This window comes from Hypanus sabinus, chromosome 13 (genome assembly GCF_030144855.1).
Source record: "Hypanus sabinus isolate sHypSab1 chromosome 13, sHypSab1.hap1, whole genome shotgun sequence".
NCBI classification, from domain to species: Eukaryota; Metazoa; Chordata; class Chondrichthyes; order Myliobatiformes; family Dasyatidae; genus Hypanus; species Hypanus sabinus.
This window is the reverse complement of record NC_082718.1, coordinates 56,338,875-56,353,916: the sequence shown is the minus strand read 5'-3', so window position 1 is coordinate 56,353,916 and position 15,042 is coordinate 56,338,875. Positions and strand designations below refer to the sequence as shown.

At 48.6% G+C, this 15,042-nt stretch overlaps 1 protein-coding gene across 3 annotated transcripts in view; it reads left to right on the top strand.

Annotated features, from left to right (window-relative positions):
- The first annotated feature begins 2,490 nt into the window (after positions 1-2,490).
- LOC132403883 (N-acylneuraminate cytidylyltransferase-like) overlaps positions 2,491-15,042 on the top strand; it is a 53,388-nt gene continuing 40,836 nt past the window's right edge. For 2 of the 3 annotated variants that reach the window (XM_059987661.1, XM_059987660.1), the window contains exons 1-3: positions 2,491-2,948; positions 6,052-6,194; positions 13,726-13,878. In XM_059987661.1, coding sequence (XP_059843644.1) covers positions 2,674-2,948; positions 6,052-6,194; positions 13,726-13,878 — 571 coding nt within the window. In that variant the 5' untranslated portion in view covers positions 2,491-2,673. The remainder of the gene's footprint in view (positions 2,949-6,051; positions 6,195-13,725; positions 13,879-15,042) is intronic. The other variant, XM_059987659.1, reaches the window with a different exon arrangement.

Below are 15,042 nucleotides of genomic sequence, written 5' to 3'. Positions count from 1 at the left end.
CAAGCAGGCTCCGGGACAGCTGCTTCCACCAGGCCATCAGACTGATTAATTCACGCTGACACAATAGTATTTCTAAGCTATATTGACTGTTCTGTTGTGCACACTATTTATTGCAAATTACTATAAATTGCACATTCAGACGGAGATGAAACGTAAATATGTTTACTCCTCACGGATGTGAAGGATGTAAGAAATAAATCAATTCAGTACAATTCAATTCTTTTACTGGCATGCCTACTGCGCTGCTGCATCCTCGCATAACACTTTCAAAGTCTGCTTCTTCGAGATCTGTAGTGTCCTGCGGCGAGGAGAGAGGACGTTCGGTCATAACTGCAGAATAGCGTCATTATCCCGATCACTATTGAGATAGACCTGCAGATTTTAGTGGTCTTAGTGATCAGCAGTGATTTTCGGATCATAGAAAAGATGAACGAGAGAAGAAATCTCACTGTTGATTAAAGCCGGGGAGGCTGCCTGTGCTACCTGTGTGATTGAATATGTGGCCATTGCAACTGGATGCTTCTCCAGGTATGTCTCCACTCATCTGAAGATCCATCAACAGCAGAACTGTGAAAACTGCAAAGCTAAATAAATACATAAAAACCTCCGAGCGAGTCTCTTCAACATGATTACAAACTAACACTCAAGGAAATCCTGAATTTCAAGGACGTGCGCCAAACAGCCTATTTAACTGCATTGCTGCTCAGAATTTTTGGAAAATAATGGAACCGATTTTTGGAAACATCGGTAATCATATATGATTATAATTAATTCAGTACCTAAACATCTCGCATGGGCTTTAGAAGGTCAAGGTTATTGGAGTATAAAATATTATGGAGTATAAAACTTGTATTATTTGCTGTGTAACCAAAACTATGTAGTCAGTTTGCTATGCATGTACCCAAGATGAAATGCTAGGAATGTAGAAGACAATGGTGTGTTAATATATGTCAATGAGAGGTAGCTAAGAGATGTTTTGCTTTGAACTTGTTTGCTGTGTAACCAAAACTATGTAGTCAGCCTTGATGCAGATTATGTAGTTTGAACTTGCTATTTGCTATGCATGTACCCAATTCAGTAGGAGAATGAAATCTTAAGAATGTAGGTGTGTTGGTGAGAGACAGCTGGGAGATGTGGATTGGAACATGATTAAGTCAATGGGACATACCTGTGGTACGTGTGAAACTGGACCAGGATTTTGCTGTAAAAAATGCCGTGTCCGAGGATCGGTGGGCAATCAGCAACTAGCTCACTGACTGTCTTAGCTTTGATTTGCAAATTAAAGTTTAACCCTTCTTGAAGAATCTTCTGCGTCTCCTGGTCATTTGTGAGGCACAAAAAAACCACGACAAGGTTTGGCCCTAATAGCTTCTGTAAACATTTAGAGGAAATGGCAGCTTAAGTAGATAGCATGGTTATATCTGATTTAGCTAAAACTAGTAAGTTTGTGAATACTTTTGAGAGATGGTAGTCTGGATAAGACAACTTTACGTGAGCCCCTGTGTATTGTAAGAACTCAATGAAACTAGTAAGCTTAATAAACAGGCGGTAGTTTCATTAGACTTCCGTAGCCACAAAGATGAGTAAGATAACAGACAAGAAAACAGTGGAGCAAGCGTCCTGTTTCTCTGTCATCTCATGCTCCTTTTACCAGATCATACGTTGTAAGATCGCAAAATTTGCAAATGTCTACAGATGTGGAGTGCATTCAAACTGGCTCAGGTATGGGGAGGCCGCTGCACAGGATCGGAAAAAGCTGTAGCAAGTTATAAATTCAGCCAGCTCCATCATGGGCACTAGCCTCCCCAGCATCTTATACACACGCCTTGTAAAGGCGATGGGGCGGCACCCTTCACCCAGGACAACCCCTCTCATTGCTACCATCAGGGGGAAGCGGGGAGTCAGGCACTCAAAATTTCAGGAACGGCTTCTTCCTCTCCACGATATTTCTGTATGGACAACAGACCCATGTTCACTACCTCAGTTTCATTTTTCCTCTCTTTTCGAATTTTTATATATATAGATATATATATACACATAATAAAACACTATAATATATTTCTTATTATAATTTACCGTGTTATATTATGTATTGCAATGCACTTCTGCCGCAAAATAATATTTTCTCGACAGATGTCAGTGAAATTAAACCTGACTTGATCCTGATTCTTATAAGGAATTTCATGTGATGTACATCTTTCTATATTAGTGCATTGTACTGCTGTCACATTAAAAAAAACTATTTTACCACGTATAAGGAAATGGAAGCCGATTCTGCTTCTGAATGAAAACTTGGGACAGCTGAGAGGGCGGATTCATTGACGGTGTTCAAGGAGGATACCGATGACGTAGGAGCGGGGAGGGAGGGACTGGGACAGGGCTGAGGCCAGGATTGGACTAAGTACGAGTCAGTTATTTGGCCGTTCAGCTAATGGGCAGTGGAGGAGGCTCGGACCTCCTCCTCCCATCAACTCTGAAGGGGAATGTGTGCCTGCGGGCACTCGGCTTACCCTATCCTGTTATGTGCTCCTGCTGCTTCCGGCGGGCGTTGCTCCCCGCTGCGCAGTGCCGAGGGAGGCGGCAGAGTGATCGTTGCTGGCCGTGGAGCTCCGGCCTTTCCTGGCTCACGATTGCCTCTTGTCCTGGCGAGAGGAGTAAAACCTCGTCCCGAGGATGAGCTCAGAGAGTCTGCAGGAGGAAGCACGGCCGTGGCAACCCCGCCAGGGTCCGGACTGGCGGGTCTTCCAGCCGAGACAGTTACGGCCCCGCAGGAGACTGCCGGAGCCGGTCGGTCCGGTGACACCGGCTGGGAAGCGACATTTCGCCGCCCTGGTTCTGGCCCGGGGAGGGAGCAAGGGGATCCGGCTGAAGAACATCAAGCTGCTTCTCGGCCGGCCGCTCCTGGCTTGGGTGCTGATGGCCGCTGTGGATTGCGGGCATTTCGACAGGTGAGCAAAGCCGGGAAGACCAGAAGAAAGTAAACTAGCCAATAACACTAAAGAGGATACCAAAAGTTTCTTCAAGTACACAAGGTGTAAAAGCGAGGCAAGAGTGGATATCGGACCGCTGGATATCATGCCCAGCAGGGATCGCAGAACGAATTGGTTCCAGCACAGTTACTTTTATTACCACTCGTTGCTTCCTGACAATCAACCACTGCTTTATCCATGCTGGAATCTTTCCTGGAATACCACGGGCTCGCAGCTTGCACTAGTCTGCCGGAACCATTCCAGAATCTAGTGATTCTTGAAAGATCATTACTAATTCTCTCCTGGTTGGCTGCCGGTGACTAGTGTTCCACAGGGGTCGGTGTTGGGACTGATTCTTTTTACGTTACATGTCATGATTTGGATGATGGAATTGAAGGCTTTGTTGCCAAGTTTGCAGACGATATGGAGATAGGTATAGGAGGAAGTACTTTTCAGGAAGTAGTGAGGCGACAGAAGGACTGAGACATGTTAGGAGAACCAGTGTTGGGAAATGTACAGTCATGCACTTTAGTCGAAGAAATGAACGGAAGGACTATTTTCTAAATGGAAAGAAATTACAGAAAAATGAGGTGCAAAGGGATTTGGGAGTCCTTGTGTAGGATTCCCTAAAGGTTAATTTGCAAGTTGAGTCTGTGGTGAGGAAGACAAATGAAATGTTAGCATTCATTGCAAGAGGACTAGAACATAAGAGCAAGATGTAATGTTGATATTTTATAAAGCATTGACAAGGATTCACTTAGAGCATCGTCAGCCGATTTGGGCCCTTTATCTTCGAAAGGATGTGCTGAAACCAGAGAGGGTTCAAAGGATTGAATGGCTTGTCATATGAAGAGTGTTTGATGGTTCTGGCCTGTACTCACTGGAATTCAGAAGAATGAGGGGGGACCTCATTGAAACCGATTGAATGGTGAAAGGCTTTGATGCAATGGACATGGAGAGGATGTTTCCTATGGTGGGAGAGTCTAAGACCAGAGGGCACAGTCTAAGAATAGAGGGGTGTTTTTTTAGAACAGAGTTAAGGAGGAATTTTTCTAACTAAAGAGTGGTGAATCTGTGGAATCCTTTGCCACAAGCAGCCGTGGAGGCCAAGTCATTGGATATATTTAAGGCAGAGGTGGATATATTCTTGGTTGGTCAGGGTGTGAATGGATCCAGGGAGAAGGGAGGAAGTTGGAGCTGAGGGGAAAATTGGATCAGTCATGATGAAATGGCAGAGCAGACTCGATGGGCCAAATAGGCTAATTCTGTTTCTCTATCTTATGGGCTAATACAGCAGGATACAGGTCCTTTGGCCCAACCTGTCCATACTAACCCCTGTGCTCACCCAGCTAGTCCCCAGTTTCCTGCAGTCTGCTCATATTATTCTCAGGTCCATCCCTCTGTGTAACCTATTAAAATAAATGATACTATCGTATCACTCTCAATTTTCACTTCTGGTAGCTCATTTCATACACTCACTGCCCGCTGCATGAAGAAATTGCCCTATTGCATCCTTTCCAAAACTTTTTCCTTTTATTGTAAATCTATGTGTTACAAGGGGGCATTGGGGATCAGACCCAAGTGCAAGACACAGACACTGAAGTAGTATAAACAGAACAGTGTTTATTGATCATGCTAGGGAAGCCAAGGAACGATGACAAAATGCCAACCTGGACATGAACGTAGGCTAGCAAACCGGAAAAGCCTGAACTCAGTCTTGGGAGTTGGACTTGACTGGGAACTCAGATCGTGACTCAGAACTCGTGTCTTGGCAGGGACTCGGTACCTGGGTCTTGGCTTGGCTCTTGACTTAGAACTTGGACTCGGCTTGACCTGGAACTCAGACTTGGCTTCGCTTGGACATGGACTTGACTAGGAACTCGGTTCTCGACTCGGAACTCCGGTCTTGGCAGGGACTCAGTTTCTGCGTCTTGGCTTGGCTCTTGACTTAGAACTTGGACTTGGGCTCAGACTGGACTTGGAACTCGGACACAGGCACAGAGCCAGGACTCCAACTTGGACACGGAGCCGGGACTCAGACCGCCAGCGATTCTCAGCTGGCCACGAAAACAACAGAATTCGTACCTTACTCAGAGCAGTGGCAAACAGCCGGCAACTCAGCTGGACACAAAAACGACTGGATTTGCTAAGCAGCCATAGGCACTGAAGCAACCTGGAGTCCACAATTCTCAGCAGCACCGATAGTGGTCCGGACTTCCCGCACTGGCTGAGAGCATGTGTTTATGGTAACAAGCTTCTTGGTGTGGGTTTCAGATGCCGAGCTTCTTGGAATGAGTTTCTGACAGGACGGTCCAGTGATGGAATAGATGAACCCCGGAGCTATTTATGTTGCAGGTCCGAAATGAGAATCAGGTGACTCAATTAAGGCATTCAACAGAACACAGGAAAACAGAAACAACCGGAATGCAGAATCCACGGACCGGACCATGATACTGTGTCCCTTAGTTTTGAAAGTGCTTACCCTGGGGAAAAGACTTGCCATACACTTTATCAATGCCTGCCATAATTTCAAACACTTTTATAAGATATCCCCTCATTGTCCTGTGTTTCAAGGTATAAAGACCTAACCTAGCCAGCTTCTCTCCATAACTCAGGCCCTTTAGTCATGGCAGCATCCTTAAAATACGTTTCTGCAATCTTTCAGGATAACCATGTCCTTTGTATAACAGGGTAACCAAAACCGTACAGAGTGCACCAATGACTTGTACAATGGCAATGTAATGTTCCAACTTCTCTACTCAGTGCCCAGATCGGTGTACTACATTTTTCTCACCAACCTGTCTACCTCTGATACTGTTTTCATATTATGTCCTAGTTCTTTTACTCACCCTACATCCTTAGATAATGAATCACAAGTGTCCCAAGGGGAGTTTTAAGAATCAGTGTCTAAGGTTTAGGGGTGACTGGGGGTAGGGGTGCAACTTTTTTTTGTGTGCTCTACTTAATTTTGGGTAGTTTTGCATGGACCTGAGATGCAGTACAAATCTCTGAATCTGTAGCATCATGGTAATTGATAATGAAACGTTCTTAAACTAATCTCTTGTTTCTTTTTGCTAAATAGTGTATGGGTTTCCACAGACCATGATGAGATTGAAAAAGTAGCAAAAAAGTATGGAGCTCAAGTGCACCGTAGAAGTGCAGAAGTATCAACTGATACTGCAAGTTCTTTAGTCACTATCTGTGAATTCCTTCAACACCACAAAGGTAAGGTAATTGATAATATTGCCTATTATAATATTTAGCTAATGTAACACTTACCCAACAGGCTGGTATATGTCTAGGGGAAAAGGAGATCCAGCCACTCACCAACCCCACCTCCCGTACACGTAGGTGCTGTGCGAATCAAGTTTATGCCGCGCGTACCACGCAGTATCAAAGTCACACCAGATACCATTACAGAATACACTTTAAAGGTTTTACTAAAACTAAAAGAGTACTATGCAATACAGTATATATGAAGGAAAAGAAAATAAAGCAAAAGGCGCCAACTTATCAAAGTTCAGTCAGTTTAGTGCACATCGTTGGAGCTCAACCATCGAACCATTCGACCCCTCGTCACTTGCCTCCGACCTCCACGTCCTCGCACCTGGGACCACCCCCGGTGGTCGACCGAGCAGTGCAGCGCACGTCCATCTTCCTCAGCATCTCCTTCCCGCCTCCCCTCAAAAGACCGCGAAACCCCCAAGCTCCCAGCCCCACAAGACAAAATAACATTCCCCATTGGTTAACAAATGAACACAATCCCCATATCAGCAAGTCCAAAGCTAAACAACTGCGAGAAAAAAACACTTATTAGACATAAAAGCATTCCTACTCTAGCAAACCAAAGAAGCCATTTTGATTACATACACAGTACATTGTACATTCTCCCCCCACCAGCAAATGTCATGCCCTCATGACATTAGCAGAGTTCCCCAAGGCTTCTTGCAACACACAAAACCCAACCCAGGTGCAGAAAGCAGTGACATAACTACCCAGAGCAGTAGAAATCACACTCGGTTCTCCTGGCACCACATATGTCAACTGCTCTGGGGGGGCGTCTACTCCTCTGAGATCTCCGTACCCCTTCTGCTGACCCTTCCGCCTCACTGGGCTCCTTCTTCACCTGCGGACCCTCTGCCTTGGACACCCCAGGTCTACCTGTCAGATCCTCACTCCTTCCCTCACGGGGTTCCCCCCTCACCTGATATCTCTCCGGCTCACGTTCGGGTTCCACCCTCTCTCCCACCAATGCTGGCTGCCTCTCCATCTGACCCTCAACACCTTCCCTCCTCTCGCCCAACTCAGTAGGGGAAGGGCCAGGAGCCTCCTCTTCTGGTACTGAAGCGCCAGTGAATGGGAGCAGGGGCCACTCATCTGAGTCATCATCTTCAGAATTGGTATCCAATCCTGGGTTAGGGACCCGTCTCGTCTCTTCAGCAGCGGGCTCTTCCCTCGCTCCGCGCCCTTGCAGAGTCCTTGTACTAGGCACAGCCTCCCACTCTGGCTCCTTGTCCACCCACACCGCTTGACCCAGGGGCAGCAGGTGATTCCGATGGAGTACCTTGATAGGCCCATTCTCATCCTCAGGTTTCACCCGGTAGATTTGGCATCTGGCTTTCTATTACATAGGGGCTGGCCACCCATCGATCTGCCAACTTGTGCTTACCAGGGAGTCCCAAGTTCCGTAAAAGGACCCAGTCGCCTGGCAATAATTGGGCAAACTTCACCTTTTGATCATATCTCATCTTATTCCTCTGATTTTGTTTGGTAGCCGCCATCTCGGCCAACTCGTATGCCCGCTGTAACTCCCTCTTCATGTCGGACACGTACTTTAGATAGGGCTTCCCGGGTAATTCACCCACTTCACCCCCAAAACACAAGTCAATGGGCAACCTCGCTTCCCGCCCGAACACCAGATAATAAGGCGAGTACCCTGTAGCATCATTGCGAGTACAATTGTAACAGTGGACCAAATGTCCAATATGACGACTCCGCTTATTTTTCTGCCCAATCTCCAGCGTCCCGAGCATATCCAACAGGGTCCTGTTGAACCTCAGGCTGAGGATCACCCTATCGGTGATAAGGGGTAGTCCTCAATTTCTCAAACCCCAAGCATAGTCAGTAATTCATGGATAAGGCGGCTCTCAAAGTCCTGTCCCTGATCACTATGGATTCGCCTGGGAAGGCCATAATGAACAAAATACTTCTCCCATAACACCTTCGCCACTGTCGTCGCCTTCTGATTCTTAGTGGGAAATGCCTGAAACTAGCGAGTGTAATGATCGGTGATGACTAAGACATTCGCGGTGTTGCTGGTGTCAGGCTCAATCGACAGAAAATCCATACACACCAAGTCCAGAGGTCCCGCACTCTGCAAGTGTGACAGTGGAGTCACTGACTCTGGCAGGGTCTTCCTCCGGATGCAACAACTGCATTTCCTACAGTATTCTTCGACTTCCCCCCTCATCCGGGGCCAGTAGAACCGGTCTTTGAGTAATCCATAGGTCTTTTCCACCCCCAAGTGTCCAGAATCATCATGCAAGGCCTGGAGTACAGTCTGCTGTTACGTCTCCGGCAGGACCAGTTGCCAACAGCGGGGTTGGTCCGGAGGCGTCGTGACCCTGTACAAGACTTGGTTCTTTAATTTTAACCGAGACCACTCCTTCAATAACAGAGGCACGGATGGGTGTTTCTCCTTCTCGGCCAACGCCCCATCCCCCTTCTCGACCGCTCTCCACACAGTACCAAGACCCAGGTCATTTTGCTGAGCAGCTGCCACTTCCCCCGGACTCAGTTCCGGCAACTGTTTAGTCCGCAGTGCGGTCAGGTTACTGTTAGCTAGGGGTATGGCGTCGTCAAAAACCCCCAAATGGTCCACGGCTCATTCCAACCTCCCTCTTCCCTCGGCCTTCACTGTGATAGCAAACTGACACATTGCATTCACTCCACGGGCAGGGACACTCTCCCACTCCTCATCCTTCTCCTATTCCCCCGGCTCCCGACGTGACAAAGCATCTGAATTGACATTCCTGCTTCCTGGGCGGTACCTCAGGCTGAAATCATATACCGACAAGGCCGCCAGCCACCGATGTCCTGTGGCATCCAGCTTAGCCGAAGTCAGAATATAAGTGACAGGATTGTTATCCGTTCTCACCTCAAACTTGGCTCCATACAGGTAATCGCCCAGCTTGTCCACCACAGCCCACTTCAGCGCCAGGCACTCCAACTTGTGAGTGGGATAGTTTCTCTCAGAGGGCGACAAGCTTCGGCTGACAAAGGCTACCGGCCTCAATGCTTTGCAATGCTCCTGGTACAGAACTGCCCCGAGACCCTCTCGGCTGGCATCCGTGTGCAGCACATATGGCTTCTGGGGATTGGCAAAAGTTAACACCGGGGCCTGGGTCAGCGCCCTTTTCAAAGATCGGAGCGCCTCTTCACATCGATCATCCCATCTTGAACCAAAAGGTTCCGCCGCGTTCCAGTATCCTCAAGCGTCCTGCCTCTGGTCCCCCTTCCTTTTCTTTCCTGCTGGGGGATAGCCACACAACAGCTGAGTCAACGGGTGACACACTTTGGCGTATCCTTTCATGACTCACCGGTAATACCCACAGAACCCCAAAAATGAGCGCAGAGCGCTCCCTTTCTGTGGTCTCGGCCAGGTGGTCACGGCCTCTATCTTGGTTGGATCAGTAGCCACACTCTCTCGCGAAATGATATGACCAACGTAGCTGACCGACGACTTGCAGAACTGGCATTTGTCCAAGGAAAGCTTCAGCCCTTCCTCCTTAAGCCGGCCTAATACCTTTAACAACCGCTCTTCATGTTCCTCCAAACACTATCAAATCGTCCAGGTACACCAGCACCTCCAACAGATTCATATCCCCCACAGTCCTCTCCATGAGCCTCTGGAAGGTGGCTGGGGCCCCCGATATGCCCTGGGGCATTCGTTCAAACTGGAAGAACCCCAGCGGGCAGATAAAGGCTGTCTTTATCACCCTCACTCATTGGGATCTGGTAATACCCACTCCTTAAGTCCAGCACACTGAACCATTTCGCTTCACTCAGGCAGGCCAACGTGTCCTCGACCCTCGGGACAGTATATTGATCAGGGACAGTTCGCCGATTCAAAGTCCTGTAGTCAGCACACGTGCGCACCCTCCCATTCTTCTTCCGTGCCACCACTATTGGGGACGCATAAGGACTTCGAGACTCAGCTATGATTCCGGCCTCCTTCAACTGGCACAAGTGCTGCTGCAGATCCTCAACATCTGCCGGAGCCAGCCGCCGGGATCTCTCTCGGAACGGGGTGTCCTCCGTCACCCGGATGGTGTGGCGAGTGCTTTTGGAGCAGCCAACATCAAACTCACCCCGAGAAAAAACAGCTTCCATCTTCAGCATCTTCTCCACTAGCCGGTGTTTCCACTCCAGCGACACAGAGAATCCCCGAAGTTAAAGGCTTCAGCGGTCAGCTCCCTTTGATGCTCCAATCCCCCACCATTAGGGGTCCTCACTGATGTGCTAGACATTATCGTCACCGGGAACAGATGTGCCAGCGGCATTCCCCTCTTAAAGGTGATTTCTCTTGCCGTAGTGTTCCTGACACTTACGGCTATACGCCTCGCATGTACCACCCCCGGTCTCTGCACTTCAGGCCTCACCAGCACCCCCGCCGGAAATCGTGTCTCCCCTTCAAGGTCGTCCGGGGCATCTACTAACAGGGCTTCGCCCGTCGGCACTCCTGGGAATCTGGGGGTCCCCATCACTAGTGCTACCTCCCCTGGTCAGATCACCTTGGGCCTCGCCTGCGTACTCCACACCGTCCCTCGTTTACACTCCGGGTCCAGCCTTTGGGGGGCAACCCCTTCTTCGAATACCACTGGAAACACTGGATGCACCGAGGGTCTCCAGAAAGTGTTCCCCCACCTTTCTCCTTACAAGCTTCCAGGAGCAGTCGCACAACGGGGGAGTTAGTCCCCATCAGGAGGGCAGTACCACCGGTTTCCACCGGGTCCGTACGCACCAACACCAATGTCTCAATAGCTTCGGACACTCCCACATCGCCCTCCGAGAACTCCAATCTCACCAATAGGTACCCATCCTACGGGTAGTCACCCTCGCTCACACCCCAAATCTGCAGGGCGTCAAATGGGGTTATGGGCAAATGCTTTAGATATTGGTTGTAGAACGACTGGTACAATAAGGTCACCTGCAATCCCGTATCAAGAACGGCTTTCACATAAACTCCCTCTATACGTAGACACACACTGGCACGGGCTCCTACCAGCCCATCTGGAATAAAGGCGTGGGCACCCGGTGGTCCCCTGGCTGATCTCTGGGAACGTGCTCCTCCAGAGGCTCCAGTCTGTTCCTTCACTGAGCCTCTCCTAAGTTTCCTGACACCTCTCCCTTCTTAGTCGCGGGGGGGCTTGCCCTCCGCAGGGCTTCTTGTCTCTCACAATCCCACCAAAAGTGTCCCTCTTCTCCACAGCTATAGCACACCCTTGGCCGCCCACAGTCCCACCTGAAATGCCCCTTTTTCCCACAGTTAAAGCACACGCTGCCCGCCACCCCTCCTCCTCCAGGATGGCCCCCGCTCTCAACCCACTGCACGGGCCACCCCTGGGAGTGAGTAACTTCCCTGTTCTTCCCCTCCAGAGGGGGGGGGTCCCTACTCCCCTGGGGGTTTTCAGTCCTCCACCCAGCCACCACTTCCTGTATCGCTGAGGATCGCTCCCGGTGGCCCAAGACCCTTTTCCGCCCCAACGCTATCTCTTCCTCCCTCACCTCTCTGATCAGTTGCCTGAACGATGGAGGGGGACCTTTCCTATAAGCCTGCCGGATAGTCCACGCCACCTTGTCCTCCTCCAGAGAGCCACTGAATATCTGACTCATCCTCACGCTAGCCACGTCAGGTGCCTTCACTCCTCCCCGGCGCCGCAGCCCCGAGAGCATCCCCTCCATCTTAAGTATGTACTCGGAGAGCTTTTCCCCTCTCTCTTGTTCCAGACGTTGAAACTCTGCTAAAAGTAGCCAGGGTTCCCCTGACAACCCAAACGCTGCTCCAAAACTTCTATACATTCCTCCACTGATGCCCCGGGCTTTTCAGCTTTCAACTCCTGGATTGTTTTGGCTGCCAAACCCCTCAAACTTCCCACCAATCGCTGCCTCTTCTCCTCCTCCGAGCCTGGCCACTCCTCTAACATCAAAGACGTATGCTCGATCCAGGTCTCATAGTCCACCTCCCTGTCCGGAGTAGGCTTGGCTCCAGAGAACACCCCCAACTTCAGCCGTGGCCTCTCGGCCACTCCCACCAGGGAGTTAAGTGTGGCTGCCAGCTCTGAGGCTTCCACCCTACCTGGGGGTGGGGCCTAGTCATGCCTTCCCCCTCCGACCTCCCTTTACTAGTGCCGGGCACCTTTCTGGGGTCCACCTCTAGCTCTAGCTCCTCCTCCGGTGTCTCGTCATCCTCCCCCTCGGAGAGAGTGTGGAGTCCCCCCGGAACACTGACCATCGCTGGCAGTTCCAACGTCATGACGTCAGCACTTGTATGAACCAACACCCAACTAGACTTTACCACCGTCTAGCTACCAATTCTACCTGCCCAATACCCTTCACCAAACTTAACCCCCGCACTAACGCGTCTCCCGAAACTCGAAAATCCACTCCGCTCACTACACAGGCATACTGCACCGGTACATCTTCCAACTCGCACCAGTTAACAATCTTACCTCTGTCCATCTCCACTCTGCTGCCTGCGCGATTCCACAGCCCCTGACAATCCAATCCGGGACGAGCACCCCACAAAAATAACACTTACCCAACAGGCTGGTATACGTCTAGGGGAAAAGGAGATCCAGCCACTCTCCAACCCACCTCCCGTACACGTAGGTGCTGTGAGAATCAAGTTTATGCCGCGCGTACCACACAGTATCAAACTCACACCAGATACTGTTACAGAATACACTTCAAAGATTTTACTAAAACTAAAAGAGTACTATGAAATACAGTATATATGAAGGAATAGAAAATAAAGCAAAACGCGCCAACTTATCAAAGTTCAGTCAGTTTAGTGCACATCGTTGGAGCTCAACCATCGAACCATTCGACCCCTCGTCACTTGCCTCCGACCTCCACATCCTCGCACCTGGGACCACCACTGGTGGTCGACCGAGCAGTGCAGCGCGCGTCCACCTTCCTCGGCGTCTCCTTCCTGCCTCCCCTCAAAAGACCGCGAAACCCCCAAGCTCCCAGCCCCACAAGACAAAATAACATTCCCCATTGGTTAACAAATGAATACAATCCCCATATCAGCAAGTCTAAAGCTAAACAACTGCGAGAAAAAAACTTATTAGACATAAAAGCATTCCTATTCTAGCAAACCAAAGAAGCCATTTTGATTACATACACAGTACATTGTACACTAATAATACTTGGCAGTTCCACATTTGAAGTTCTATTGTAAAGATGGCTTGAGTGACCTTCCTGTTGGATTTGTTGTTTGTATTATGTATGGGTCTTAGGTTTGATTTCTGCACAGCACAAAATCTCTCTCTGTATTTCTCTTGGTGCAATTGGTAAGTTGTGCCCTGTATGCTGAATTACTGTGTTACTCATTCAGCAATACTGTTCACTCAAAGCTCCAGTGCAATGTGACCTGCAAGTTTCACGTGCTATACTGATGATCAGCTTGCAGCCCTTATTGCTCCTTGCACTTTACAAAGAATAACCATTCTTGTCTTAATTTCTATGACAGAGGTTGATGTGGTTGCTCATATACAGTGCACTTCTCCCTGTCTCCATCCACGCCATCTAAGGGAAGTGATAAAGATGATGAAGGAAGAGGGATACGATTCGGTGTTTTCTGTTATGAGACGTCCTCTTTTTCTGTGGCAGGAGGTACCAGAAGGTAGAATAGTTTATTATTAGCTCAACAGTAAAGTATAGATTTTGTAATCTAGAGTTTGTTTAAATCTGTTTAAAAGTATTTAAGGCTGTACTTTCTTAAAATGACATTAAAACAAAAAAAATTAAGTTTGAGTTTGCTAATTAAAATTGCAAATGAACTTCCTGATAATTATGATGATTATGTATGCTGAGAAATTTGATTCCATGATTCAGCGTGTTTTCCTGATTCTGTGGAAGAACCCCAGCACCTCAGTTGAGTAACTTCTGTGTTCCCTCTTTGCCCTAAACTCACAGAGGAAGCATTCGTCAATCCATCCATTGCTGCCCTGCCTCATTTGTAATCTCAAAATGCTAGCAGATCAAGCATTCCTGCTTATTTGTAGAACTTTTGAAAACTAGCACTACAAAGTCAGGCAACATGTCCCTGGCCCTGTGATCATTCTTTCATTGTTACCAAACATTCTTTTCACAACTAGCCTGTGTTCTCTCATTTCAGAAAGTTGTAATGGATATAATGTAAGGGTTTAAAAACATGTTTGCAGTTAAAATGGAATTGTCAGCAAAGAACATCTAGGCTGAACAAGCAAGCTCATTTTAAAAAAAAGAGTAAATCATGTGGCTTTCAAGCAACACATGCACAAAATGCAGGCCAGGAAGCATCGATGTAAAAAAAGTACCAGAAGGGTGGGGGGGAGAAGCGCCAGAGGGAGGCAACAGGCGGGGAAGGAGATAACATGGTGGGGGGGACAAGGGGATGGGAAGTGGAAGGGGGGGTGGCTAGAGGCATTACTGGAAGTTTGAGAAATCGATGTTCATGTTGTGGAACGGGCTTCCAGTAGAAGTGGTAGAGGCAGGTTCGGTATTGTCATTTAAAGTAAAATTGGATAGATATATGGACAGGAAAGGAATGGAGGGTTATGGGCTGAGTGCTGGCCACTGGGACTAGGTGAGAGTACATGTTTGGCACGGACTAGAAGGGCAGAGATGGCCTGTTTCTGTGCTGTAATTGTTATATGGTTATACGGTTCATGCCATTAGGTTAGAAGCTACCCAAATGGAATATAAGGTGTTGTTCCTCCGACATAAGAGTGGCATCCTGACAGTGGAGGAGGCCATGGATGGACATATCGGAATGGGAATGGGAAGTGGAATTAAAATGGATGGC